Source organism: Zalophus californianus, chromosome 8, assembly GCF_009762305.2.
Source record: "Zalophus californianus isolate mZalCal1 chromosome 8, mZalCal1.pri.v2, whole genome shotgun sequence".
Classification (NCBI taxonomy): domain Eukaryota; kingdom Metazoa; phylum Chordata; class Mammalia; order Carnivora; family Otariidae; genus Zalophus; species Zalophus californianus.
In genome coordinates this window covers 1,015,499-1,040,427 of record NC_045602.1, presented here as the reverse complement: position 1 = coordinate 1,040,427, position 24,929 = coordinate 1,015,499, and the positions used below count along the sequence as shown (strand labels likewise).

The following is a 24,929-nucleotide window of genomic DNA, read 5'->3' as shown; positions in this document are numbered from 1 at the left end:
TTAACGGCGCACTGCCTTCAACAAGCATGACAGGCTTCCTGCACGCGCACGGGTGATCACTGACACGTAGCATCAAGAGTCTCGGACTTTAAAGGCAATTGGAACAATTTCCTCCTTGGAAACTGATAAAAATTTTTGTGCATGTATCTAATTTGCTCTTTCTTTGTTCATTAATCTATTCATTTAAACACACTTGTTAAGTGCCGAAGTCAAAAAGCTAAAATCAAGCTGCCCTTCGGCGGCTAGGTCTCTCAGGAGAAATGAAATCCTAGAGAAGCATGCACGATGCTCACACGGCTCCCAGAGCTAAGTCGGGGGACGTAGGAGCCGGGGGGGCTGGGAAGGGCACCATTGCCCCGAGGCTCAGTCCTTCTGGTCCATAGTTCATGGCAGCAACACGTGGCCAACACGCAGAACAGGAGGAAAGCAGATCCTTCACTTCACAATTCCTTTAGGAGAAAGAGGTGAGAAGAAGAAAACCAAGTATTTTCTTTAAAAACTGCTGCACCCCCTACCCTGCAGCCACGGGAAGCGGCCTGGAGTCAGGGACAATCTCTGCACACATGCCAGGCTCGTAAGCAGTGTCCTGGGGCCCCCGAGCCCCTCAGATTCTGGGGGGACCCGGCGTTCTCACAACGCTCTCATCACCGAGGCACTGCTCGGGCCAAACAGTCCAGAGAGTTCTCAATAAATATTAGGAGGAAAATTGTTCCACAGTTATCACTCCTTGAACCAGGAAATATGGGTAACAGGAACACCATCTTCTCTGAGGCAATAACCCATTCCTGAGTAACATACCACTCCCACCCAGTACCTGCAAAAGCTGGGGTTCCCGACTCAGACGTCTGTCCCAAGGGCTGTTTGTATAAATGGAGCCTCAAACCTGAGGGTTCTCACGGGGTCCAGGCTCCCCTTCTGTCTTTTCCAATTTTCCTGTTCCTCACAAGCTTGTGTACACGTGGATGTCAGCTCAAGGTGGCTTCTGGAAACAGCCATTGTGTGCCCGGTTCTGCTCCTGGAGGCCCGCCACACACGCATTCTCTCCTTGGCCGGAGAGCGTGGCCAGCTCTTCTCATTTTTGTCACAACCTGCCCAGACCCTGCAAGGCCCTGCCAGGGCCCCAGGCAGCATGGCCACCAGCCCCTCACTGCACATGCCCTTGGCTCTGACCTCTGTTTCTCTATGTATAGCTGGGTTCTTGTATTCCCAATTGTATTTTTTTATAGAAACATCACGGCAAACTATTTAAGCTTCAAGCCCTTCAAATCTTGTGTCCATCTCTGTGGCCCCACAACTTTCTAGGGCTCTGTCTTCACCAACTGAAAACAGAACTGGTCCAGTCTACAAATGCCACAGTGGAATTAAGATGTTTCAAAACGCATGCCACAAATTCACATACTGTATCTCACACTGTCCAGTTTAGATTACCCAGGTCCCACTCTTCTCATGAATACAGATTACCAAAAGTTCACTAAACATTTAAAAAATCAAAATAAATGCCTTTCAACCTAGTAAAACCTGCATTGCCTGTCAAAAGGACACTCCGATATCACAGAAGGTACTGGATGTTCCCAAAGCACGCGCCCTGGATCAGCAGGTGCCCTGCTGGAAGCTGCTAGAATACCCACAAGCATGAAACCCTTCAGACCCACTGCGAACTGACTTTCAAAGTGTCGCCCATGCTCCCACAGAATGCACTGGAATAAGGTTTGCAGGATTTTAGCAGGAAACCTGTTACCAGCTCCTCCAGAGGCCAATCAGGTACCAACCAAGTTACCCATGGTCGCCGTATTAATGCAGAGAAAATACCAAAGAGATTCATCTCAAGTCTCCCCTCTCCCTCCCTCGCTGCTGGTGGTGGGTCTCCCCTGGACTCCGTGTGCCCCCCGTCACTGCCGTATCCTGTGTCCGGACGAGGTCTGCTGTCTCACCTGCTGCCCCATCACACACCCATGACCTAAGTGCCCTGAGAGCATTTACGTTCAGGTTTTGATTTTATCCATTCTCTAAAGGTAAGAATGTCAACAGTTTCTGTACAATTGCAGTTGTGCTTAAAAAGTAGATACGGCAGGTGCCTGGGTGGTTCAGTCGGTGAAGCATCTGCCTTTGGCTCAGGTCATGATCTCAGGGTCCTGGGATCGAGTCCCGCATTGGGCTCTCTGCTCCGTGAGGAGTCTGCTTCCCCTGCTAACCCCACCTGTGCTCTCTCTCTCAAATAAAAAAAAAAAACTTTTAAAAAATGTAGATACAGAACATTATTTCATTAAACTCAATAAAAAGATGTTAAAAACACATCTGGCTATAACCATGTCCTCTGTGATGTGTCTTCTGATTTTATCACAACATGATGCAGGAAAGAGTTGGATCTGTTTACAAACCATAGGTGTTCATGGGTCTCACGTTTGGTTTTTTCCTTCTTTTTTTTAGTTCCCTGGATTTATCCTTTGTCTTTAGTTATATTAAAACTGGGTTGTTGACAACACATGTGTACATAAAACACGGAAAAAATCAATCCTTTGTTGGCAGTAAAACAACAGCTCACTGCCGTGAACTTGTAAGTTGTGCCTGAGCTCCTTTCATTAACGGCAGTTTGGTCTCAGTATTATAGACAACGCATCAGCTGAATTGTGCATAATGCAGTTCGTAAAACTCTTCCTTTCAATTCTGGCTTCTCATGTGTCTTCTTGTTGTTGTTTTATGGGTTTTTTTTGTTTGTTTGTTTGTTTGTTTTGAGAGAGAGAATGTGTGCGGGGGGTGAGGGGCAGAGAGAAAGAATCTCAGACTCCATGCTGAGCATGGAGTCCACACAGGGCTCGATCTCACCCCTGAGATCATGACCTGAGATGAAACCAGGAGTCAGATGCTTAAGTGACTAAGCCACCCAGGTGCCCCATCTCATGTATTTTTTAAATATTACCTCCCGTTAACGTTTGGTAATGAACTTGTGATTTTTAGTAGAATCAATTAATATGTTTCAGTGATCCTGGCCTTAGGCTGTAAGCATCTCTGTAGGAGACAGACTACGGGCTCTTCTGATGTCCTGGCCGTCTGAGCTCTGAGGTAGGTTGTCCGCATGCAGGTGGAATGAAAACATGATCTGACCATTAGGTTTTCACTCCATGTGTGGCTGGCAGCAGTGTAAACTAGGTTCCCTACCTTCACCTCTATCTGTTTGGTGTCCAGATGCTGGAACAGCAGCTTCACTCGAGTGTTTCCGTCATCTGAAGATCCTTTAAGCTGAGAAAATTTAAATCTCCAGAGCACATTCTGCAAAAGAATGAAATTTTGATTTAGAAATAGCTCACTTACATCATTAATATCCATTCATATATTTAATACTCCATTTTTAAAAATGCAGAAAACATCTGCTTTATTTTCTTATCTACCCTGAGCATGTGATAAGAGCGTCCACCTTCCCCTTCTTCAGTCTGTGCGAAGTGACCTCCTCAGAACACCCACGTCCTCTCTGTGCCGCGCTGGGCTCCAGGTGTCCCACAGTCCCAGACCCCGACCTGGCAGCACGCTTCCCGCCACCCCACCCACCCTCCCTGGCTTTCTCCTTCCTGTATGTGGCTACCAGTGTCATATGATCACTGCTCCTTCTTCTGCTTGCAAGACTTTAAAAATCCACTAGGAGGCCCACTTCTTGCTACAGAGCACGAGATTTGGTCCTCGGTGCAGAGGGAAAACTTTATTCCCACTGATGGCCCCACCTGGGGCTCGTCCAAATCACCCCACGTCGGTTTCTCCCGCACCAAAGCTGAGAAAGGCAGTGATCACATCCTCATACCACTGCAAAAACAATGGGCTGTTTACTAAGGTACTTCAGAGATGAAATGTGCTTCATAAATTCTCAGTTTAATAAAAAAGAAAGTCTGCAACAAATACTTTGTAGTTTTTATAAAAGGTAGTCTGTGCTTACAGACACTTCATGAGAAACGTCTTCATCTCCCAGAAGAATCCAGTGCAAGCTGCAGTTTCCAGTAAATAAAAGTGCTTGTTTTGAAAGAGTGAACCATCTTTCTCTAAGCATCACAATAGGCAAAGAGGCAGCGACAGTGGGGGAGGGATTCAAAGGCACTTCTTCCCTGGCGACCCCTGACCCCTCACCCCCACTGACCTCAGGGTCTTGCACTTCATTTTTTTGAATCCAGGCTCCGTGTTTCAGGGCAAAGTGTCCAAACAAGCTCCATCAGGTGCTGGGACTCCGGAACTCCGTCAGGGTCTCAGGGAACAACACCTGGGTCTTTCCCTTCAGGATGAGGAAGGTGGGTCTACACCAGCCTCAGCGGGGTTGGGTGTTCTCACTCCCAGCCGGAGGGCCTCCTCGTGTTGGAATTAGGAGGTTCTGCCCAGAACTCACACTGCATGCGCCACTTCCTCAGAAGCAGCCCCTGGCCCACTGCCATCAGCCACCAAGCGAAAACCACAGCACAGTTAACCAGAAGGTGCACTGAGGACGGTGAGCAGAGCGCTGGGCAAGGTGCCTGGCTCCCACGGCTCCTGTGCCTGCTGGCGTGCCCGCCTCTGAGACTCGGACAGAATGGCCCAAGTCTTGTCTGCCTTGGATGTTAACACTCCCCAGCTTTCACGCGGGAACCTGTCATCAAGGGAAGCCAGGGGCATCCTGGGCATCGTGGTTTTGCCAGATTCCTTGGCAAAGCCCAGATGGCTCTGTGATGAACAATGGAACCACACGTCGTTCAAATCTGATTAGGAGGAAGAGCCTAATAGTGGTCGACCCTCATCAGGATAATGCTTAGGAATTACCTCAATAATTAACATCTCACATGGTGTCAGCTGTTGAGCTATTACAGACAGAAGACCTCCTCGAAAGTGCTGCTGCTGATCCTCACAATGGAGTCCTGCAGGTTTATTACTGTTACCTTCCAGCACATTCTCTCCACACTGACCCTGTCCTGAACCTGTCCTGCTTTCAAAGGAACACTGCCTTTGGAGAGCACACACCCACAGTTCACTGGTGTTATGTCCGATTTTCTCCCACAGCCGCGCTGCATCAGGGACGAGGGCACTTTCATCAGCTGATTAGGAGCCACTGTGCAGGGAGCTGGGTGTGGGGCTGACTGACCATGGGCGCACCCGCACCACACCCACACGCGATTTTGCAGGACAAGATGGCGGGGCAGGAGAGCAGGAGGTGGGGGGCAGGAGGTGGGGGCTGGGGGGCAGGAGGTGCGGGGGTTGGGAGGCCGGGGGGGCGGGAGGTGGCTCTGGTGCAGTGGAACTTCCTCTGCTGGTGGGCTCTTTCCAAGTCACTTCCAACTCCTTGTGAAGTCTTCTTTCTTGTACCTAAAACAGAACTTTTCCTGAAGAAACCGAATGTGCTATTTCCATGAAGGATGCCGTGTCTGCACATGTCACCTGAAAGAGGTACCAGGCCAGTAGCTGAGTTTCAGGATTGTAAGCTCTTCTGCAAAACACGTGTGGGCTCCCCAGGTGGGATCATGATGGCTGTCCGAGTGGAGCCGCCTGGACCTCAAGTGCTGCCCCCACCCCACACCAGGCAGGAGACGTGTCTGGACACAGGGTGAGGTAGGAGGGAATCCTGGGTTTTGGGTCTCGATCTTGGAAGATGAAAGCATTTGCTGTGGTTGAAGTGATTCAACAACAGTCCCCCAGTCAAGCGTGTGTTACAGGAAACACGTTGCTAGGTCGCGGGTGGTGACTGTCATAGCTCGAGTCCCTCCTGACACACCTGACTTGTTAATTACTGACAATGAAAGCAGGGCCCCCAGGGACCGGGTGGACAACCCTGTATCGGGTTCTCGGTGCCTGTGGCATCGCTCGTCCTGAGGGCTCTTCCTGCCAGTCAGACCCAAACTGACATTTCCTCTCCTACAAGAAAGTCATTCTTTTCCAGTTTTTTCAAATCTAATCTTTCTGTTCTTCCTTGTGGGATTATTGGGCTCCAGCCCAGCGGGGAATCAGGCAAGAGGACTTCCACAAGGACCGCCACGCATCACCCTCAACAGAGACGCGTTATTTCTCTGCTGTGTGTGCAGAACATCTCATTGGCAAGAAGACATTCTGGAATGCAAGCTCATGTTTACAGACAAGGCTGCTTCCCAACACGCCCCCAGGCAGAAAGCAAATCAGGAAAAGTTCACCCTGGTCCTAGATCTCAAGCGACACTTGGATGGCTCGTCTGTGGGCTGTCTTGCTTCTCTGCTGCCTGATGGCCCACAATCTGTTCCCTGGTTCTTGCTGATGTCCTCTCCGGCTTCCGATTCGGTACACCAGAAATGGGACGTCGGTTACCACCAAACCAGAGGGATCAAGAGTGAACAGTCATGGTCGCCCAGCGGGCCTCCGAGTGAGCTGGGTGTGTGCAGGTACCCGTGGCTTCTGCGCAGAGACCCATGTCAGCCCCAGCAAGAAGGCGGGGACACACGCACACAGAGAGGTCTGGTTTATTCTGGCTTAAATGGTTTGAAGATAATTTGTCTAGAAATTTAAAGATATTGGACAACACGGTTCCCATTTGTTTTGTAAGAGAAGGAAAAATGTGCACTGCCAAGCATGTTTGCTTCCCGGTGATGGCAGGTCTTGCGCTTCACTCCCTTCCCATGGTGCAGAGGGACAGCTGATGTGAGTGGTTCACGGCTGGAGACAACCGTTCACCTTTCCTCTGGCAAACACAGAAGTGGGGAGCTAAGGAATCTGACCGCACGTTTACTTCTGAGGCTCATGTCCATGCAGGTGCCCAGCATTCAAACTGAGACCCCTACCAAAACCTCATCTTTGTTCTTATGAACATTTGGTGAATAATACCGCCACCACGTTGTGGGGCTACTTCTGACCCAGAAGTTACTCAAAATGGTCTGATCTAAAGCATATTATAGCATGGAAGTATGAATTATCTTGTGAATATAGGCGTGGTCAATCTCAAACTAAATGTTTCTAAGGTCAAAAAAATCTATGATTTTTCCCTAATAACTTATATTAACGCATATTGAGAAGACACCATTTTCATAATTATTCACAATTATTCATATCAATCTAGAAATAATGGAAAACTTATGTATACTGAATTTACTAATATCATACATTAAAAGAATGAAGATGTGTCAAATGGAGAAGAGTTATAAGTATTTCATAGATTTACAACCCACCGGTATACTCTTCACAGTTAAGCTGCAAAAGCTTAAGCTTTTCTTTTGAAAATTAATTCAAATATTATAAATTTAAAAATTTTAAAAAGGCATACACGAAACAAGGCTCTGGCACAATTTTCTTTTTACATTGTCATGTGTTCTTTAAAATTTCCAGTTACTGTCTTAAATCATGACAAACACATAAGTATTAGGCCAAAACTTCTTACAATCAAGAAGTAAACACAAGGAAAATGTGAAGACTTCACTTTCACAGGGGAATAGGCCGGGAGAAGGCCCTAGGTCTGATCTGAGGCTCAGATGACCGAAAAGACTTCACCAGAACATTATGAAAACTGGATGAAGACAGTGAACTTGACATTAAGTGGCTGAAAGGACCAGGCAGGGAAGGTGGCAGGTTCCCCCAAAGGCAGAGCTGAGTGCTCCTGAGGCTCCTGCAGGGCCAGGGAGGGGGGAGGGGCTTCTCCAGGCCCCGTCCCCTCCCCCCAGGCACACAGGTCATGGAGCTGGGGGGCTCCTGGAGGGCTGGCTCCAGCACACAGAGGGCAGGGTGGTGAAGGGACGCCCCGCTGTGTTCAGCAGAGTGAGGTGGTCAAGGGTCCTCGATAAACAGCCAGTGACAATAAGAGCTTAGTCTAGTTCTGCAGCTCGTTGTCAGGATGTTTCAAGTAGCTCGGCCGCTCACCGCAATAAGGATCATATTCTAGCTCTCTGAACTTGTATCTGATTGATTTTAGGGCCAGCCAGGGAGATGCTGTGTGCACGGGTAGGAAGGGCCCCTCAAGGGGCACACCCGCCCAACCGCGCGGGCATGAAATACAGGACGGACACGGAGGGGTGTGACGCGAAGGGAGTGATGTCCTGGAGAGGGACACAGAGCAGCCGACGAAGAGGAAGTTCATGGGATAAAGAGAAGCAAGAATGTGCTGCTGGGGTGAGCCTGTGGGCACCCCAGCTCCGCAACTTCACTCCATCTCCACTCCCCAGGAAGCTGCCCTTCAGCCCTGATCCGAGCACGTGAAAGGCTCAGAGCCTGATCAGGATTTGGTGTCAAGAGGTTATTTCTCATCTGCTATGAGTCAGATCTTCCCGTGGCACCGTCCAGGGTTCCTTCGTCCACTCTGTGCTGAGGGGCCCCGTGGTCCCGTGAACGGAAGGCGCCTCTTCGGATCTCACAGCCATGCGCACCCCTGGACGGCCCTTGTGAGGGTGGAGCGGACACGGGGCTCTCACGTCACACAGAGCAGGAACACTGGGGGTGGGGGGGGAAGGCTCCACCAGGGCCACCAGGAGGACAGTGAGCTCTGTCAGCTCGTGGGGCACCTGGCGCTGTGCAAGTCTTGACCCTGGGAACCAGACCTGCCGGGTGTGGACAGACCACCCCAGATGGGCCAGCGGAGACACATGCACTGGCGCAGACATATGCGCTGGGTGGCACTCGGCTCCTGGGATGGATAGAGAGCTGGCGGGCTCCCTCCAGACTGGCCTCATCCCCCAGGCCCCAGACCACACCGCCACATGCAGCCAGAGAAGGGGTACGCAGGTCCTCGTGGGGGGGCAGTCCAGACGGCTTGAAACCTGCTCTTCACTTGACATCTGGAAAATCTCGGTTAGATCTAATGAAACGCAGATTTTCTTGGAACACCAAGCTCTCCGTCAGGCCTAATAGTTGAGAGACAGTGTAGAAACTTCTTCCTTGTGCCTGGATGGCTGCTTCTTCGCTCATCTCAGAGGCTGGTGCGGGAGGTGATGCAGACTTCAGGCCCAGCAGCATGGCCAGCACCACCCGGATCCTGTCCTGCAGGAGCTGTGCTGCGTCAAGGACTCGTGCCCTCTCCGTGGCCTCAATGCTGATGGAGCACATGAATCCTTCCTAGTATTCAATGTTCCTGCAAATGGGCCCTGTTGTTCTAAACCCTAGGTAGAGGGGCGCCCGGGTGACACAGTTGGTTAAGCCTCTGACTCTTGGTTTCAGCTCAGGTCATGATCTCAAGGTCATGGGATTGAGCCCTGTATCAGGCTCCACACTCAGCATGAAGTCTGCTTGAGATTCTCTCTCCCTCTGCCCCTCTCTCCTGTCTCTCCCCCTTCCCTGAAAAGTAACTAAACAGATAAATAAACACTACTGTGACCCCTATTGTGAAACCTCCTACCCTTTTCCTGGGAGGGAATGAAATAAGAGCGCAGTGAGTTTTCTTGTGGAGAATTCTGTCAAGGAGGCAGCCCCTCCTCAGAACAGAGCTCCCGGCTCTGCACCTTGCTGCTGGCTGTTCCGTGCATGGCAGGGCACTTACAGCGTCTCTGATCTCCCCCCCCCACTAGATGCCAGCAGAAACACCCCTTCAAATGCCCCCGAGGGCAAACTCACCCCCACAAGAGCCACTGTCTAGAAGAATGGGGAAGACACAGGCCAGACCTCTGAAAAGCTAGGGTGCGATTTCACAGGGGATCCCGAGTTGGCCACGATGATTAACTTATAGAAGAGAGTATCCAAAGGTTTTACAAGGAAGTCTGGAAATAAACACTGGTGAGACCGCCACTTGAGATGAGGCGTCCCTGGCTCCGAGCTGACCCATGGCCGGGCACAGGCTAAGCTGGCTGGCTCTGCGCCCCTGCCATGTGACGCACCCGTCCTGCCTATGCCTCCCCATCCTGCATTCTGAATGAGCCCCGTGGGATGACATACTATGGGCTTGAGGTGAACGTTCGGGCTCACAGAGATGCCGGTGGAAATGGTGGTCTCCTGTGCAGTAAGGGGAAGTCAACCATAGCTGAGCACCTGATGAGGCCCGCTAAACGGCTGCCGTTCTCTCACCAAGATGCTCAGGTTTGAAGTCAGGCAGGAGATAACATTTCTTTCCAAAGTGTTTACCTTTGGGCCGGGGATCTTTCCCTCCAGCAGGACCCAGGAGACCCTCCCTATGCCGGCGTGGACGGTGGTGGCCGGCACCGCTGTGCACACAGTAAACTGGCTGGGCTGGTGGCGTCCCGTTTGCTCCTCTGAAATGTAACAGTGCACGTGCCTGGGCACCGGGCCGTGCCTGCTGGGCAGCTTACCTTTGTCTTACTGTCAAAACAGGTGAATCCCAAAGCGAAATCCACCGTGAAACACAGCGTTTCTCCTTGCCAGCTACACGCATATGTTCTGGACTGGAAAAGAGAATTCATTTTGAGAAAACATTCTTTAGCAACGGAGCTCAACATTAACCAGGTGGTTGCAGTATCCCCCCATGATCAGAAACCAAGTTTTTTAAAAAGTTTTTAAAACTCCTGATGTTTTGCATACAGGCAGTTCTTTCTGGGATTTTGTCTACAGGCAAACATCTCGAACCACGTAGAAGCTGGACATGGGGCCTTCGTGCCACTCTCACCACAAACAAGCAAACAGGGCCCAGCAAGTCCTCAGTCAGCAAAGTGGTTTGGAAACACCGGGATTCCTAGTTCTGCTTGCTAAAGCGTTCGGAAGGACCTGGGGTGTGATGCGCTCACTCTCCTCTCCTTGTTCAGGGCCCACAGGACTGAAGGCCAGGGCTGCAGGCCTGTTCCCTGGGAACCCGGATGTGCTTTGGGGGAAAAGATTCTGAAGAGCAGCAACACCAAAACCAAAGCACAGACCCTCGCAGGGGAGAGGCTGTGGCCGCGTGGCTCCTGTATCACCCCCCGGGCAGGTTTGGGTGAGGTCACCTCTGCCGTCAAACTCAACATGAACGCCTCGTCTGCTGGGCGGTGAGCACACGGATGCTCAGGGCCGGCTTCCTCTCCTGTGCAGGTAGCTGCACACACACAGGCACACATCTCCATGTGTCCAGCCATGTGGGACAGAAGCACCAAAATGCAGAGACCTGTGCTAATATCTGCATGGCACTCTCAACAGAAGGAACAAATACAGGAAGAGGAACATTAATACCTTGGGAAGCTTTACTTTTCACAACCTGTGTGATCAGCCTGCAGGTAAAACCTCCCAGCCTCAGCGCAGAGGGGAGCTGAAGGCCGGTGCTCAGGCCTCACTGCAGTGGGCAGTGTCTTCCGTCCTGTCAAATCAGGGGACTTCCATCAGGATGCCTTCCGGACTTTACAGCCCCCCTCCTCCTCCTCTGGGGTTCCACCTCAGCACACAGGTCAGCTCCCTTCAGCTGCGCAGGTCGGCCACGTCCAGCCCGTGGTGACTCCTCCGTCCTCCATTCCCAGGTCCAGCTCAGCTGCTGAGCCTTTTGTTATGATGACCTTCATCTTGAACTGTGTGACTTACCTCCTCGTGTGGCTTCAGATCTCCCTGCTGAGGCTTTTCTGTCTTCTCATCGGTTTCCAAGGGTTTGTGCTTTACTTCATTTCTGAAGTGCATTGATCACCGCTGCTTGAACACCGTAGTCAGATATTCTAACTCCCAACATCTTCGTGCTGGAAGCTACTGTCTTTTCACTCGATTTGAGATCTTACTGGTTTACTGAAGCCTGGATATTTTTGTATTATGAGATCCTTGAACTCATTTAAGTCGTTCTACCTGAATTTCTCTGGTTCATCTTCCACAGGGGAGGGGGCTGTCCCGGGACCACCAGGGCAGGTGGAAGTCGAGGTCCCCCTCTTGGTGTTGGACCCTTACTGCTGATGGACAGGACGATTGTTCCAGCTCCGTGAGGTGGTCCCTGCTTCTGCTCCCTGCCACTGAGTGGGGGGGAGCCTGACACCACCTGGTAGGGGGAGCTATCGTTCCTGCCTGGCGGGACAGAGGCATTTGCTGAGGGTGGGGTGGGTCCATGGGGATGTCTGTGTGTTTGGCTGGCATGGATCACTTACTTTGTAAAACGTTTCTGTCCCACCAGGCTGCCCTTCCTGGTCCTGGGCTGCAGGGAGCCGGCTGTGGTGAGTTTTGGGGTCTGCACCTGTTGGTATTTCTGGGTGGCCCCCTTCTTCAGTGCCAAGTCTAGGACACACACGGGAAAGAACACGCAGGCCCTCTGCACCATGTGGTCCTCGAGCCCTGAGGCCCCTCACTGGCCCTCCTGAGTCACTAATTCTTTTAAAAAGGTTGTTGAGTTAGTGGCCACCACCTTATTCATTAAGTTAATAAACGTAACACTTAAAAATTAACTTGCTTACTACTGAGCCCCACCAGGGCTCTGCAGGATGCGGTGCTGTTAGATCTGTATTTGGAGCAGATGTGTGCGGGAGCCGGGCAGGGTGTGGACAGCGTGTAGACAGTGGGAGGCTTTCCTCACCACTCATGGCCAGAAGCACAGCCCACATGGGGCAGTGGCGCAGGCGCAGTGAGCCCCTTGCAGAAGGCTGTGGCTCACACCTGCGCAGGCTGTGGAGACCACGGGCCCTGGTCCCTCCTGCATCCCAGGTGAGGCTGCGCACATCCAGTTGTGTTCCCAGCAAGCCTGTGTGGGGTGCTGGGCACATGTGGGGGATGAGTCTACGTGCACCTGGTCACCCTGGCTGGGAGGCCATGCTGCTTGAGAAACAATCTTTAGAGGGAAATCGAGGCAGGCATTGACGTGGACAGCACAGCTGTGCGTCTGAGCTGCCTTGGACCACGGAGCTTGTGGCCCCATTTGTGAGCACGCCGGAAACCGCAGGGTGTGTGTGACACTAGGATGGCACGACCGGGGCCTAATGCCTTTCACTCCACCTGTAAACACCACGGCCACAAGCCCAATGTGCCGCAGCCACGGAAAAATCAAGCTAATAAAGACCAAACAGCTCCTCACAGGACAGTAGGCTGAACTAAATTAGGCTGTAATAAATACGGTGTCAAATAGCACATTCAAGTTCATTTTCAAGTGTGTTAAAAAATCCACACTCCGGTACCATTAAACAAAGGCATGGAAATTAGCCTGTGAGATATTCTAGAGAGCGCACAGCCAGGGCGTAAGCGAAGGGGAGAGCGAATGAGAAAGCGGAGAAAGGGATTCTGTTCCTTAGCACTATGAGAAGCGAGCGCCGTGTGAGGCTGAGAGGAGGTGTCTGCAGGTGCAGGAGTCCCGCGGGAGGAGGCACTTCTGATGCAGGGGCAGACGGATGGCGCCCTCGGGACGAGGGGAGAGGCCCGCAGGAGGGGCCTGGTAGGCAGGTGACAGCGGGACTCAGGCCGGGACTCCCGGTCCTGTGGAGATGCAGAGCCGTGTCCTCCATGGGACCGGCGACCCGTGACCACAGCGTGGCCTGACATGCACCTGAGTGAGCAGTGACAGCCATCACCTGCCCTGCACCGTGTGCCACTCGACACCCTCAAACAATTTTTGGGAACCAGCTCTGTTTTACAGAAGAGGGAAACTGAGGCAAATGCATTTTTGGAAGCTTCCCCAAGGTCCCGTGGCTGCAGGTGGAGAAGTCAGGCCCAGGCGCCCCACCACTGGGATGGAGGAGTGCGCTGTGGTGGGCAGTGGTGGCCAAGGTATAAGCACACAAGCCACGGCGCTGGGGTGGGGACAGCGGGCTGTGTGGGGCTCTGCTCTCCACAACCTGGGCCGCAGATGACACGTTTTAGCGCTCTGTAAGGATGGTGCAATTTCCATCCCCTCAGGAGCCTTCTCTGCTTAGTGGCCACCCAACCTGGCTGCTCTGTCTGCCACCGCACAGCATGCGGCATCGTGGGAACACACGGGAAGGGTGAGCATCTCGTGAATAAAAGGCCAGTGTCCAGAGTGCCAGGAGATGTGGCCGACGTGTTTACCGACACTCCATCTGGTCCGCAACGGGAGGTGGGAGCGGGCGGGGAGGCGCATATTGCTGGTGCTGTGTGCCATGGCGGCTTTGCTCTGATCAAATTCAATTGTTTAAACAAGTCCACGATCTGTAACTCCTTCCAGTGTTCGTCACTGAGGACAGTAACCTGGCGTTCAGGACCTGTGATCCTGTGCCATGGCGAGCATGTGGTGAGTGCAGGTGCTCTCCTCTTCCTCTCCCCGACTGTGCGCTCTCCTGGCCTCCCCGTAAACGGCACTGTTCACCCGACTCCCTCATCCAGCGCACTCTGGGCAGATCCCCAGGGAGAGCCCGGTGGAGCAACGTGCTGCGCAGCATCAGTATCAGCTGGGAGATGACCGAATCCTGTGGAAACCTCTCTGTTCTCCTCCATGTATGTTTTGAACGGTGACTAGACGTCCAGCACACGTGACATGTTGAGCACAAGTCCCAGGCCTGTCCTTAAAGCAATCCTTGGAGAGACCGGGACTCTCGTCCCTGGGAAGATGGCTGCGCCCAGGGTCAGGCGAGCAGGTGCGTCTCCCATGCGCTACCCAAACCTGTGGGAGGAGAGGCCGCTGCGATCAGCCCCAAGCATGCTGGACTCATCAGGTCACCTACCACCTAAGTCCACAGGCCCCTTGCCCTGAGAGAGGGCAGAGGCTGCTGGGGATGCGACATCCACACGCTGCTCCTTCTGGGAGCAAGGAACAGAGAGGCCGTGTGGGGAAAACTCTTCCTCGGAGAAGCTTAACGAGCACACGGCAAATGTCCAGGAGGTGTTTGATCCACATGACTTACAAATAAAACAGAACACTTTAGTCACAAACACGTATGTCACAATATGGATACAGTTTTTAGAATTGGTGATTTTGTGGACAAGGCTTGCATTTTCTACTTGTTCATAAAATACTTTTAAGTGAAATTTTGAAAGATAAACCTAGTTTAGCATTGCCTTACTCAAAAATATTTAACATTCTTTTTTTGGGATCCACACATAAACTCAGAAAGACACTGGTTTGGAGTCTTTGGCCAGAAGTAAATTGATGAGCACGTGTCCTACTTTTGGGTCCTGTTGCAGGTTTTCTGGAAGATGTCTGGCCCATGGTGCCGTGTGTGGGAGACTGGGGTCGCAGTGAGAAACCGGGGCAGGAGCTCACTGTCCCTGAGTGTTAACTCTCCAAAGATGCATGGACGCCAGATGCTGGGGTGCATTCCTGGTCACAACCTCTACTGCCCTCCGTCGGCACAAGGGGGGCACCAACCTGGAAGAGCAAATGTCAAAATGCCCAAGGTCCGTAAAGCTGGTGTGGCTCTTCCCTCACTGGGAATGCTCTGGGAAGGGCTGCTTGAAGCCCTGTAACAAATCCAGGGGCAGAAACAGAAATGAGAAGGCATAGTTCTGAGCTCCACTTAATTAAATTAAGCTGTAAGGGATTTTAGAGAACTGAAGTGCCAGGTCCTAGTCCAATATGTACACTGGCATCTTTCTGCGAAATATTCAGAAAAGCTCATTTGTACCAAGAAAATGCTAAGTAGCACTCCTCACAATCACATTATGTTGGCGATTCACTCTGGAGACTTGCAAACATTTACCATGGGAACGACTTGGTTCAGAGTTTTAAAACACAATTTCCACGGAGAGCATAGCTCTGATGGTCTGGCCGTGTGTGTCTCAGCTCTCTGTGTTCAAACAGCCAGTGACGGGATAACGCATGTAGAGTGGGCACACTGGGCAGGGTCTGGGCCGTGCAGGGCCAGCCGTGCAGGCTGGTGAGAACCCTGACCCCAGCCTGCTCTCGGAGCTGGAAGACCCTGGATGCGGGGATCAGTGCGGCAGGTCTGCCCTCCCCCAGGGATGAGCAGGTGTGGTGGCTCAGGCAGGGGTCGCAAGAGCCTTCCAGGACACTCGGCTGGCATCCCGCGAGGCCCACCATTCTGCCTCCTTCTCTGCAGCAGTGCTCATGGGCCACACTCAGAGGTTCTGAGTTTGAGACCCGGAGCTCCTTGTAGCTTAGCTACCAGCCCCTGTGGCCACTTGCATCTTCACATCAGTATTTTGTGCCTCTCGATTATATTCTAAGCTTAATTTGGAAAGTAGATGTGCAGTCTCTTTGTAGTAAAGGGCACCTGTATGAATGAGTAAAGGGAGCTCAATTTACTTCAATAAACAAAAAAACCACTAACACCAGGACATGCCGGCATCTGTTTTGACTTTGTCCCCCGTGTCAGTAATGGGAAGTGCACTTTGGATCACAGACTGCTGGGGGATGTCCCGGTGAGTGATGTGCTGAGGGCGGGAGGCTTATGCTGAGTCATGCTGGACCAGAGTTTGCAGACACAGAAGCCAGCTTCTTGGGTGGAACTGGGGGGTGTTCATGTAGTCCAGCTCGAAGCTTGGCATTCTAAATACGCTGCGTGCATTTCTGATTCAGAAACCACCAGCAGTATTTACTCAGATTGGCAATGGTCCTGACTGAAACAGTGAGGAAGCTGATAAATCATAACTGAGGTAAACACACAGGTTGTGGTGCATGTAGTAATGATGCTACAGCAGTACCCGCAGTAATGCTATACCTGTACCCATAGTAACAATGCCGCACCTGAAACTTGTAACAATGCCACGCTGGTACCCACAGTAATGATACCACACCTGTACCTGTAGTAATGATGCCACACTGATACTCATAGTAATGATACCACACCAGTACCTGTAGTAACGATGCTGCACCTGAAACTATAGTAATGATGCCACACTGATACCTGTAGCAATGAGGCCACACCGGTACCTGTAGTAACGATGCCACACTGGTACCCATAGTAATGATCCTACACCAGTACATATAGCAATGATACTACACCTGTACCTGTAGTAACGGTCCTACACCCACACCCATGGTAATGATGCTACACCTGCACCCGTAGCAACGATGTCACACCAGTACACATAGTAATGACACCACGCCAGGAACTAGCGGAAACGTGTTTGTTACATCTGCACATACCTCAGAGGTTCCTGGGAAACCATCTGTCTGTGTTTGTATATGTTCTCTCTGGAAAAGAGAATGACATGCTCCCTTCTCATGTCTGGAAAAAGGTCTATGGGAAGGTCAACATTTCCTGTAGTCCAACAGATGAGTTTGGTATCCATTGATAAACACATCTATTTTTAATACTTAATGTATTTCTGGTCATTTGGGAATGGGTAGTCCCAAACAGACCAGAAATTAATATGTCAGATTTTTAGAGTTTGGGAAAAGTTTTTCTTTAGAGAATAGTAGCCACACGCTGAGCCACAAAGGCCCATTCCCGTACCACAGGTCTGAGGGAGAGCAGGAACAGTCCTGCAGTGGGTGGGAGTGTGCCTGATGACAGGCAGGCCTGGTAACTTCCCCTCTCTCTCCAGAGGCTGACTGTTCTGCCAGCGGTCCCCAGCTGGGCCCCCTGGGCCCTGGGTCAGCGTTTCCAGCACTCCATTCTGAGGTGTGACCAGGCAGGACACTGGGACCCAGGAACACGCCATACCCTTCCTGGCAGCCACGGGGCCCAGCAGAACAGGTGCATGGGGATTCTGAGCCCCTGTGATGCACACAGCAACCGCCTCACACACGTCCCTGCGCACATGCTACGGTGATCAGCAGGGTGCCTGGCATGGACCAGGGACACCTGTGACTCCACCCGGAGAAGAGCACTGGGAATCGGCTGGTTTCATCTTTCCTTCTCAGGTGGGAACATTGGGCCTCAGAGATTCTGGGCCAATGCCCCAAGGTCATGGCCAGTCAAGGGATGGATTCCAACACTGGCCCTCCCGATGGTAAGGGAAATTCACCGTCTTCCCAGCACAGGATGCAGCCTCCCACGTCTGAGACTGTGCCTCCTGTTGTCATTCTTACTATTATTATTACTCACAAACAAGCATTCTGCCCCAAAGGGAAGTATGTTCCATTAAAATATAGGTTTTCATCATCTTTTACAAAAAAGGTATAAAATATTTAAAAATATTTAATAAAAATTCGTAAATTTCAGGAAAAAGACTAAAAAACAATTGAAAAAAGAACTTATTTTTAAACAACATAGAGATGAGGTGCCACCAGACCCGGTCCATCCTTGTTAAGAGGATTCTGTGGCCGCCTACACCGTCTCCCCGCTCGGCACCCTCACTGAGCTCTGGTTACCTGCAGCCCTGGGGGCTCGCCGGCTGTTTCGGGTTGTCTCCTGCTGAGGTACTGGAGGCCGTGGCCAGCGTCAGCACACTTACCCGGGTGCCACCTCTCCTTGTCCCCATATCCTGAGACATGCAGCAGGCGCATCCCCCGTGTCCCTGCTCCCATTCCCCAGACCCTCACTGTCCGCGTGCGGCCACGTGTATGACACACACACACGGGCCGGCTGCCGTCAAACACAGACACGCACACTGATATGAGGACAGTGCTGACACACTGACATGGGACGGACACTGTGGCGGGTGGGGTGACGGCCCCCAGCACCGGTGAACAAGCTTCCTTAGGTGGCAGAAGGGACGTTGTAGATGGGATGAAGGAAGGACCCAGCTAGGCAAGATGATCCTGGATCGCCCTCATCAAGCTGCGGGAGTCCTGGAAGTGGAGGGCTTCTTCCCGCCTGGTCTGAGCTCCGTGCCTCGGAGGAAGGGCACCAGAGGGGGAGGCCAGCTCTGAAGTCGGGGAGCGGCGGGCTCTGAGGACGGGGTCCCGGCACATGCTGGTCCCTGCACTAGAGGCAGATATCCCTGGGCCTCCAGAGAGACTTGCTGTGTCAGCAGATGGGTCTTCGCCCCGAGAGACCCCCGCGGGGCCGTGGGCTGGTCACCCCGCTAAAGCTGAAAGGCTCCATCTCTGCAGCAGCACGGAGCTGATGCGGACACTCCAGGTGTTTCGCTGCATTTGACTGGACACTTCGCATCCAATGTTTCTGTGACTTTCAGCAAATTCACTACCTTCTCCTCTCCCAGCATCGGCTGAAAGTAAACTGTTTTCTCAACCTCATCCTTGAACAGACGGGTTCTGCTCCATTTCACACCTGCCTTTCCCAAACCGTTTCTCAGGAGCGGTACCCCGGGACGCTCCCATGGCAGCTCAAGCCGTGAACTCCGAGTGGCCATCAGTGTAGATGGACGCTGGCATCTGCCAAGTTACTCTGCCCGACTGGGAGGTGGCGCTGGCTGGGCGCTCTGGTGCACTCACCGGCCCAGGACGTGTCAGCATCTGCCAGGCTCTGGGACGTGACCCTCGGTTAGGGGCGAGCACGGCTGGGCAGAAAGTGCTCACAGACACTGGAGGTCAGGCTCCACCCCTTCCTTGCAGCCCACATGGGCATCTGCATGTCCGTGCACACCCCAGGAGCTCAGAGCAGTTACTCGCGCATATCTGGATTTCAAGACACAAAACGATAAGCATCACACTTGCAGAGTTTGTGTAACAGCAATAACCCTAAGACAAACGAAATGTTAGAGTAATGATCAGATCTTTCTAGAAAGTTTGTACATGAATGTATCAAGTTCAATTGTGAGGTCATTTGTGAGTCTAGTACAAAGACTTAACCAAATGAATGACAGTTTAAAGGAAAAACTCAATTTTAACATGAATTCAGATGAGGCTTGAAAGTGGCAGGAGTCCCATGTGACCACCCTGGGGCTTCTTGTAAGGAGAGGTGGAAAGACGCTCGACAGGAGGAAGAGAGGGCTTTCCACCAGAGGCCAGGCCCCTCCGGGTCATTTGTGGGAATGTTGTACATTTAAGGAAAGTAAAACATTTAAAGAGTAATTGACGGTTTTCACTGAAATCTGGCTGCAAAACCATCAGGTGAATTGGAATTGCAATAAGCTTTCTGGGCGTAATGAAAACAATCTGAAACTTAATTGTTTAGTTAAACTGGTGCTTCTGGTGATGAACCAATAATTATCTTTTAATGACCCCATAAATCTATTCTAATCCAGGTGCTATTTAATATTTCACTTGACTGTCTCTTAGGTCCTCTGGGTTTACTTTATCCGGGAGAAATGATAAAGCCATATTTGTAGTATTCCACACGGTGTTCCAAAACTCTCACTGATGTTAATGTTTTGTTTTTAATAACTCAAGCTTGGGATTTCTTAAAAATGTATCTGGAAGATTAATTTAAGCACTTAAGGAAATTTTGTTGTGCATATTTCAACGTCAAGTGCTTTACAAACATCAATTAATTAGATTTTGTAACACCATTCCAAGAGAAAATGGTAAACATGTTAGGAAGAAGGAAACCAATAATTAAGAAAGTTACATGACTTATTCAAGGTTACTTCTCAGTCTCCTACAAATCCAAAAAATATTAAGAAGGCAGCACATCTCTCTCGTGTGGGTGCACACACACCACTTAGGGCTAGCGAGAACACCTTCGTAATGTCACATTCCCTGGGATGCCCAGCAAACAGCACCTCTGAAACCCTGCATCGCAGCTACCAGCCAGGTGGGAGGGATGTTTGAACCGGCCGGGGGACAGGGGAGAGCACCTTCCTGCGTCTCAGTCCCCCAGCTGAGGACATCCGGGAGAGCATGCGGCATGTGGGGGACACTCCACAGATGGAGCGAACAGAAGAGCCTCACCTGGTGACAGGAACAACGCAACCACAGCCAGAAACTGAGAGAAACAAATAGGCTTCGGAACAACGACAGCAGCCCGTGTGTAGGTCGCATCTATGGAAAGGTTCTTAAATCCTTATTTGGTGTTGTTTGCTCTTGTTTGAGGACATCCTTACTCATCTGGCCTTGTTTTCTGGGCCTCCAACCAGGAAGAAGAGGAAGCAACCACAAGAGAGGAGTGATGCTCTTGGAGGTGACAAATGAGAACATCTAAAATGAGATCAAATGGGGGCCCTGGGGTTGGGGGTCATGTGGGGCCCCAGAGTGATCCTGTGGTAAGGAAGGCAGAATGCCTGATTATGGTGCCCAGTTGCCCCAAGATGAGGTTAAGTGGGTAAAGGGCAGGTGATGTTTTGAAATTTACACACCTGAAAGTAATTCCAGATTTGGCTGGAACTAAAAAGGATATCTCTAGGTTTTCTCAAAAATGTGCTGATTGGGGAAGAATGAAGGGGGGGGGAAATCGGAGGGGGAGACGAACCATGAGAGACGATGGACTCTGAAAAACAAACTGAGGGTTCTAGAGGGGAGGGGGGTGGGGGGATGGGTTAGCCTGGTGATGGGTATTAAAGAGGGCACGTTCTGCGTGGAGCACTGGGTGTTATGCACAAACAGTGAATCATGGAACACTACATCAAAAACTAATGATGTAATGTATGGTGACTAACATAATAATAAAAAATGTGATTAATGACATTCAATAAGTAAAATCCTCATGGATTTTTAATAATGTCATCTGTAAATCAAATTCATGTCACAAAGTGTCAGAGGGAGTGTTACTGATTGGAAACCATTTCACCCTGTTTCTGACTGGATGGTTGTATGGGGGGGCCAGACACTGTCCAGCCCGATCTGCTCTGCACTTCCTTCTCTGAGGACAGCCCCGGCCTTGCCCTTCCCTACTTCACAGCCGGACCCGCCGCGCAGAGACTCCTGCCACTGCAGACGGGAACATCAGCAGCCCTTCCTTTCCTTATTTCCCGGTGCAGGCTTGCTCACCGTGGAGCTCAGTGTGCATGGGGTTCACAGACGGGGCGGACCCACCTTCCAACTGGCTGGCACTCCTGCACGGGCTTTCAGAAGACAACACAGGACAGAACCTTCCTGATCTGGAACAAACTCTCAAGATCTTAGCATCGACACCAAGAACACAGCCATAAAAGAAGAAATCCATAAATCGGACCTCATCAGAATTAAAACGTCTGCTGCATGAATCACACAGAATGTACTCTCAGACCGTCACGTTGAGTGTCTTCCACGCTGCTCATTCTTCTCCCTGATGGAGGGCACCCCACTGTGCTGACATACCAAATATCTCATCAGTCCCACGCTGACGGACAATTGGGTTGTTTTAGGATTTGGCTATTAGCGGCTACGAAGGCTCTGGTGCACAACAAGGTGAGGAGTGGAATGGTTGCGTGTTATGGCGGGTGTGCTTTTCGATGCAAGGACTTGCCAGACCGCTCGTGCCAACGGTGTGCCACAGTGCCCATTCCTCCACGTTCTCACCTACATGCAGTACCTACCATCGGTCTTTGAAATTTTCGTCGTGCTAAGAGGCGTGCTGTGGTAGTTCACCGTTTCAATTTGCACTTCCCTACTGATTCTGAGGGTATTATCATGTGGTTATTTCCTATCTATATACCTTCTCTCATGAAGAGTTTATTAAAAAATTTTGCCCAATTTCTGTGTTGGTTTGGTTGTTTTTCTTATTGAGCTTTGAGATCTCTTTACACATTACAGATACAGGCCCTTTATGAGATCTATGCCTTGTCAATATTTCCTCCCACACTTTGGCATCGTTTTCATGTTTCTTAACAGTTGTCTTTCAAATAAGAGCAGGTTTTTTATTTGGATGAAGTGTCCAAATTGCCTTCTTAAGTTTCTTTTTATATAGATTGTGGTTTGGTTTTTGTATCTGAGAAATGTTTGCATCTCTAAAGGTCACAAAAATTTTACCTAATATTTTCTTCTTGAATTTTTATAGTTTTGCATTTATACTTCTATGTATGACCCATTTTGAGTCAACATTTATAGATGGTGTGAGGTATGAAGCCCATTTTTTGGCATAAATATCCCATTATTCCAGCATGACTTATTCTAGAGACTATTCATTCCCCACTGAATTATCATCCATATCTGTCAAACAACATTGTCTATGTATGTGTAGATCTACTTCTGGATTCTGCCCCTTAAAACCTCCTTGTCCCTCTTTATGCCAACATCACACGGTCATGACTACTCCAGATTTCCCATTATTTTTGAAATCAGGTGGTGTCGGTCATTCAATTTTGTTCTTCTTTTCTGAAGTTATTTAAGAGATACTGAGTCCTTTGCATTTCTAGTATGAATTTGAGAATCATCTTGTCCATTTCCACATAGAAACTGCTGGGATGTTACTGGCATCTGATGTAGCGATCAATGACAGTGGACACTGACATTATTATGTCTTCAGGCCCCTGAACAAAGTCCGGCTCTCCACCTACCCAGCTTTCCTTTACTCTCCATCAAGCAATGTTTTGTAGTTTTCTGTTACAAGTCTTTTGCATCTTTTCAGGTTTATCCAAATTATCTCATGTTTTGATGCCGTTATAGACATTATTTTTAATTGTTCCTTGTATCAGGAAATAGAATTGAGTTTTCTATATTGATCTTGTATCTTGCAACCTTTTCCTGTAGCTGAACTCACTTTTCTTGCAGATTCCATCTGACTTTCTATTGAGAACATCATGAAATCTGTGGATAAAGGTGGTTTTATTTTTTCCTTTCCAATCTGGACATCTCTTATTACTTCTTCTTCGCTGGTGGCCCTGGCTAGAGCCTTCAGTCAAGTGTTAGCCAAAGTGATGAGAGGGCACATCTTTGCCTTATGCTCAGTCTTGGGGGAAAAGTGTTCAGTCTCTTGCTATTAAGTCGGATGTTACCTGTGGGCAATTTTGTAAATGATGAATGCCTTTTTATCAGGTTAGGGAAAATTTCTTCCATACCTAATTTGCTGGTATAATGCTGGATTTTGTCACATATTTTCCTGGGTCTATTGAAATGATGACATGACTTCTCTCTTTTAAACTGTTAGCCTGATAGATTAAATTGATTGATTATAAGACCAACTGTATTTTCCTAGGATAATTTTTACTTAACTTGATATATTCTTCCTCTTATAGAAGTTATTGGATTTTATCAAGTAAAATTGTGTTTAGAATATTTATGTACATAAATATAAAGGACAATGGTCTGTAAATGCATTTTTGTTTTCCCGTGTCCTTGTCTAATACTGGTATTGGGGAACGTTGGCCTTGTAGATGCCTGAAAACATTGCCCCCCACTTCCAGTTTTCTGGGTTAGTTTGTGTGGAGTTATTATTTTAATGTTTAGTACAATTCACCAATGACTCTATTTGGGACTGGACTTTCCTTCATGGGAAGGGATTTAAACAAAAATTCAGTTCTTAAACCCCATAGTCTCTTTGGGTTACTTATCTCCCCTTGAGGGAGCTCTGGTGGTTGGTGTCTCACAAGGCGTTTGTCCACCTCGTCTGAGTTGTCAGATTTAGTGCCAGTTTTTAGAAGTTGTGTATAAAATGTTCCCTTATTGTCTTCCTAAATATCTGTGTAATTGGTAGTGATATTACCTTGTTCTTAATGCTGTAAGTTGTGTCTCTCTCGTCAGTCAGACAAGACTTTCATTCATTTTTATTTATTTATTTATTTATTTTTTATTAAAGATTTTATTTATTTATTTGAGAGAGAGAGAGAATGAGAGATAGAGAGCACGAGAGGGAAGAGGGTCAGAGGGAGAAGCAGACTCCCCGCTGAGCAGGGAGCCCGATGCGGGACTCGATCCTGGGACTCCAGGATCATGACCTGAGCCGAAGGCAGTCGCTCAACCGACTGAGCCACCCAGGCGCCCTCATTCATTTTTATTTTATAGAATCTAATTTTAGTTCACTGATTTTCTCTGTTTTTCTTGGGTTTTCTAGTTCATTGATTTTTTACTCTGATTTATTTCTTTGCCTTACTTTGGTTTAGACCGCCTGTTGTTTCGGGTTTATCAGAAGAGGTTAGTCCTCTGGCTTTGGTGGTAGCTCAGTGCTCCAGGAGTTAGGACTGCAGAGCACCCCACGCTGGCTCCCAGATCAGTCACTGCTCCGGCCTCTCCTAACATCTCCCCTCAGGACAGACAGGAGAACAAGGGTGTGTGTGCAGCAACGGTCTTTGGAGATTCTTTAGGAGCAAAAAGGAGACATGATCAGAGACCTTTTCTGAAGCTCAAGGTCCTCTGTGGTGGTGACCAAGTCCGCAGGGGCAGCCCTGACCCAGTTTTCCACGGACTGATCCATGCTCAGCTCCACAGAGGCGGAAGTTAACTTGGTTATCTTTGTCTGCTAGAGATGGAACTGCCGTCTGGTGGCACAGACAAGCTCCAAGGTCGGTTCATGAGGCTGCTGGAGGTCATGGAGTGCGTGTTCTGTCTA

General features: G+C 49.9%; 1 protein-coding gene across 1 annotated transcript in view; it reads right to left on the bottom strand.

The window, feature by feature from the left end:
* The window catches only part of SNTG2 (syntrophin gamma 2), a 218,106-nt gene that overhangs the window by 11,891 nt on the left and 181,286 nt on the right, over window positions 1–24,929 (bottom strand). Inside the window, exons 15-16 of the mRNA XM_035728728.1 lie at window positions 10,191–10,283; window positions 3,157–3,267 (exon numbers count right to left, since the gene is read on the bottom strand). Of these exons, the coding sequence (XP_035584621.1) occupies window positions 3,157–3,267; window positions 10,191–10,283 (204 nt within the window). The remainder of the gene's footprint in view (window positions 1–3,156; window positions 3,268–10,190; window positions 10,284–24,929) is intronic.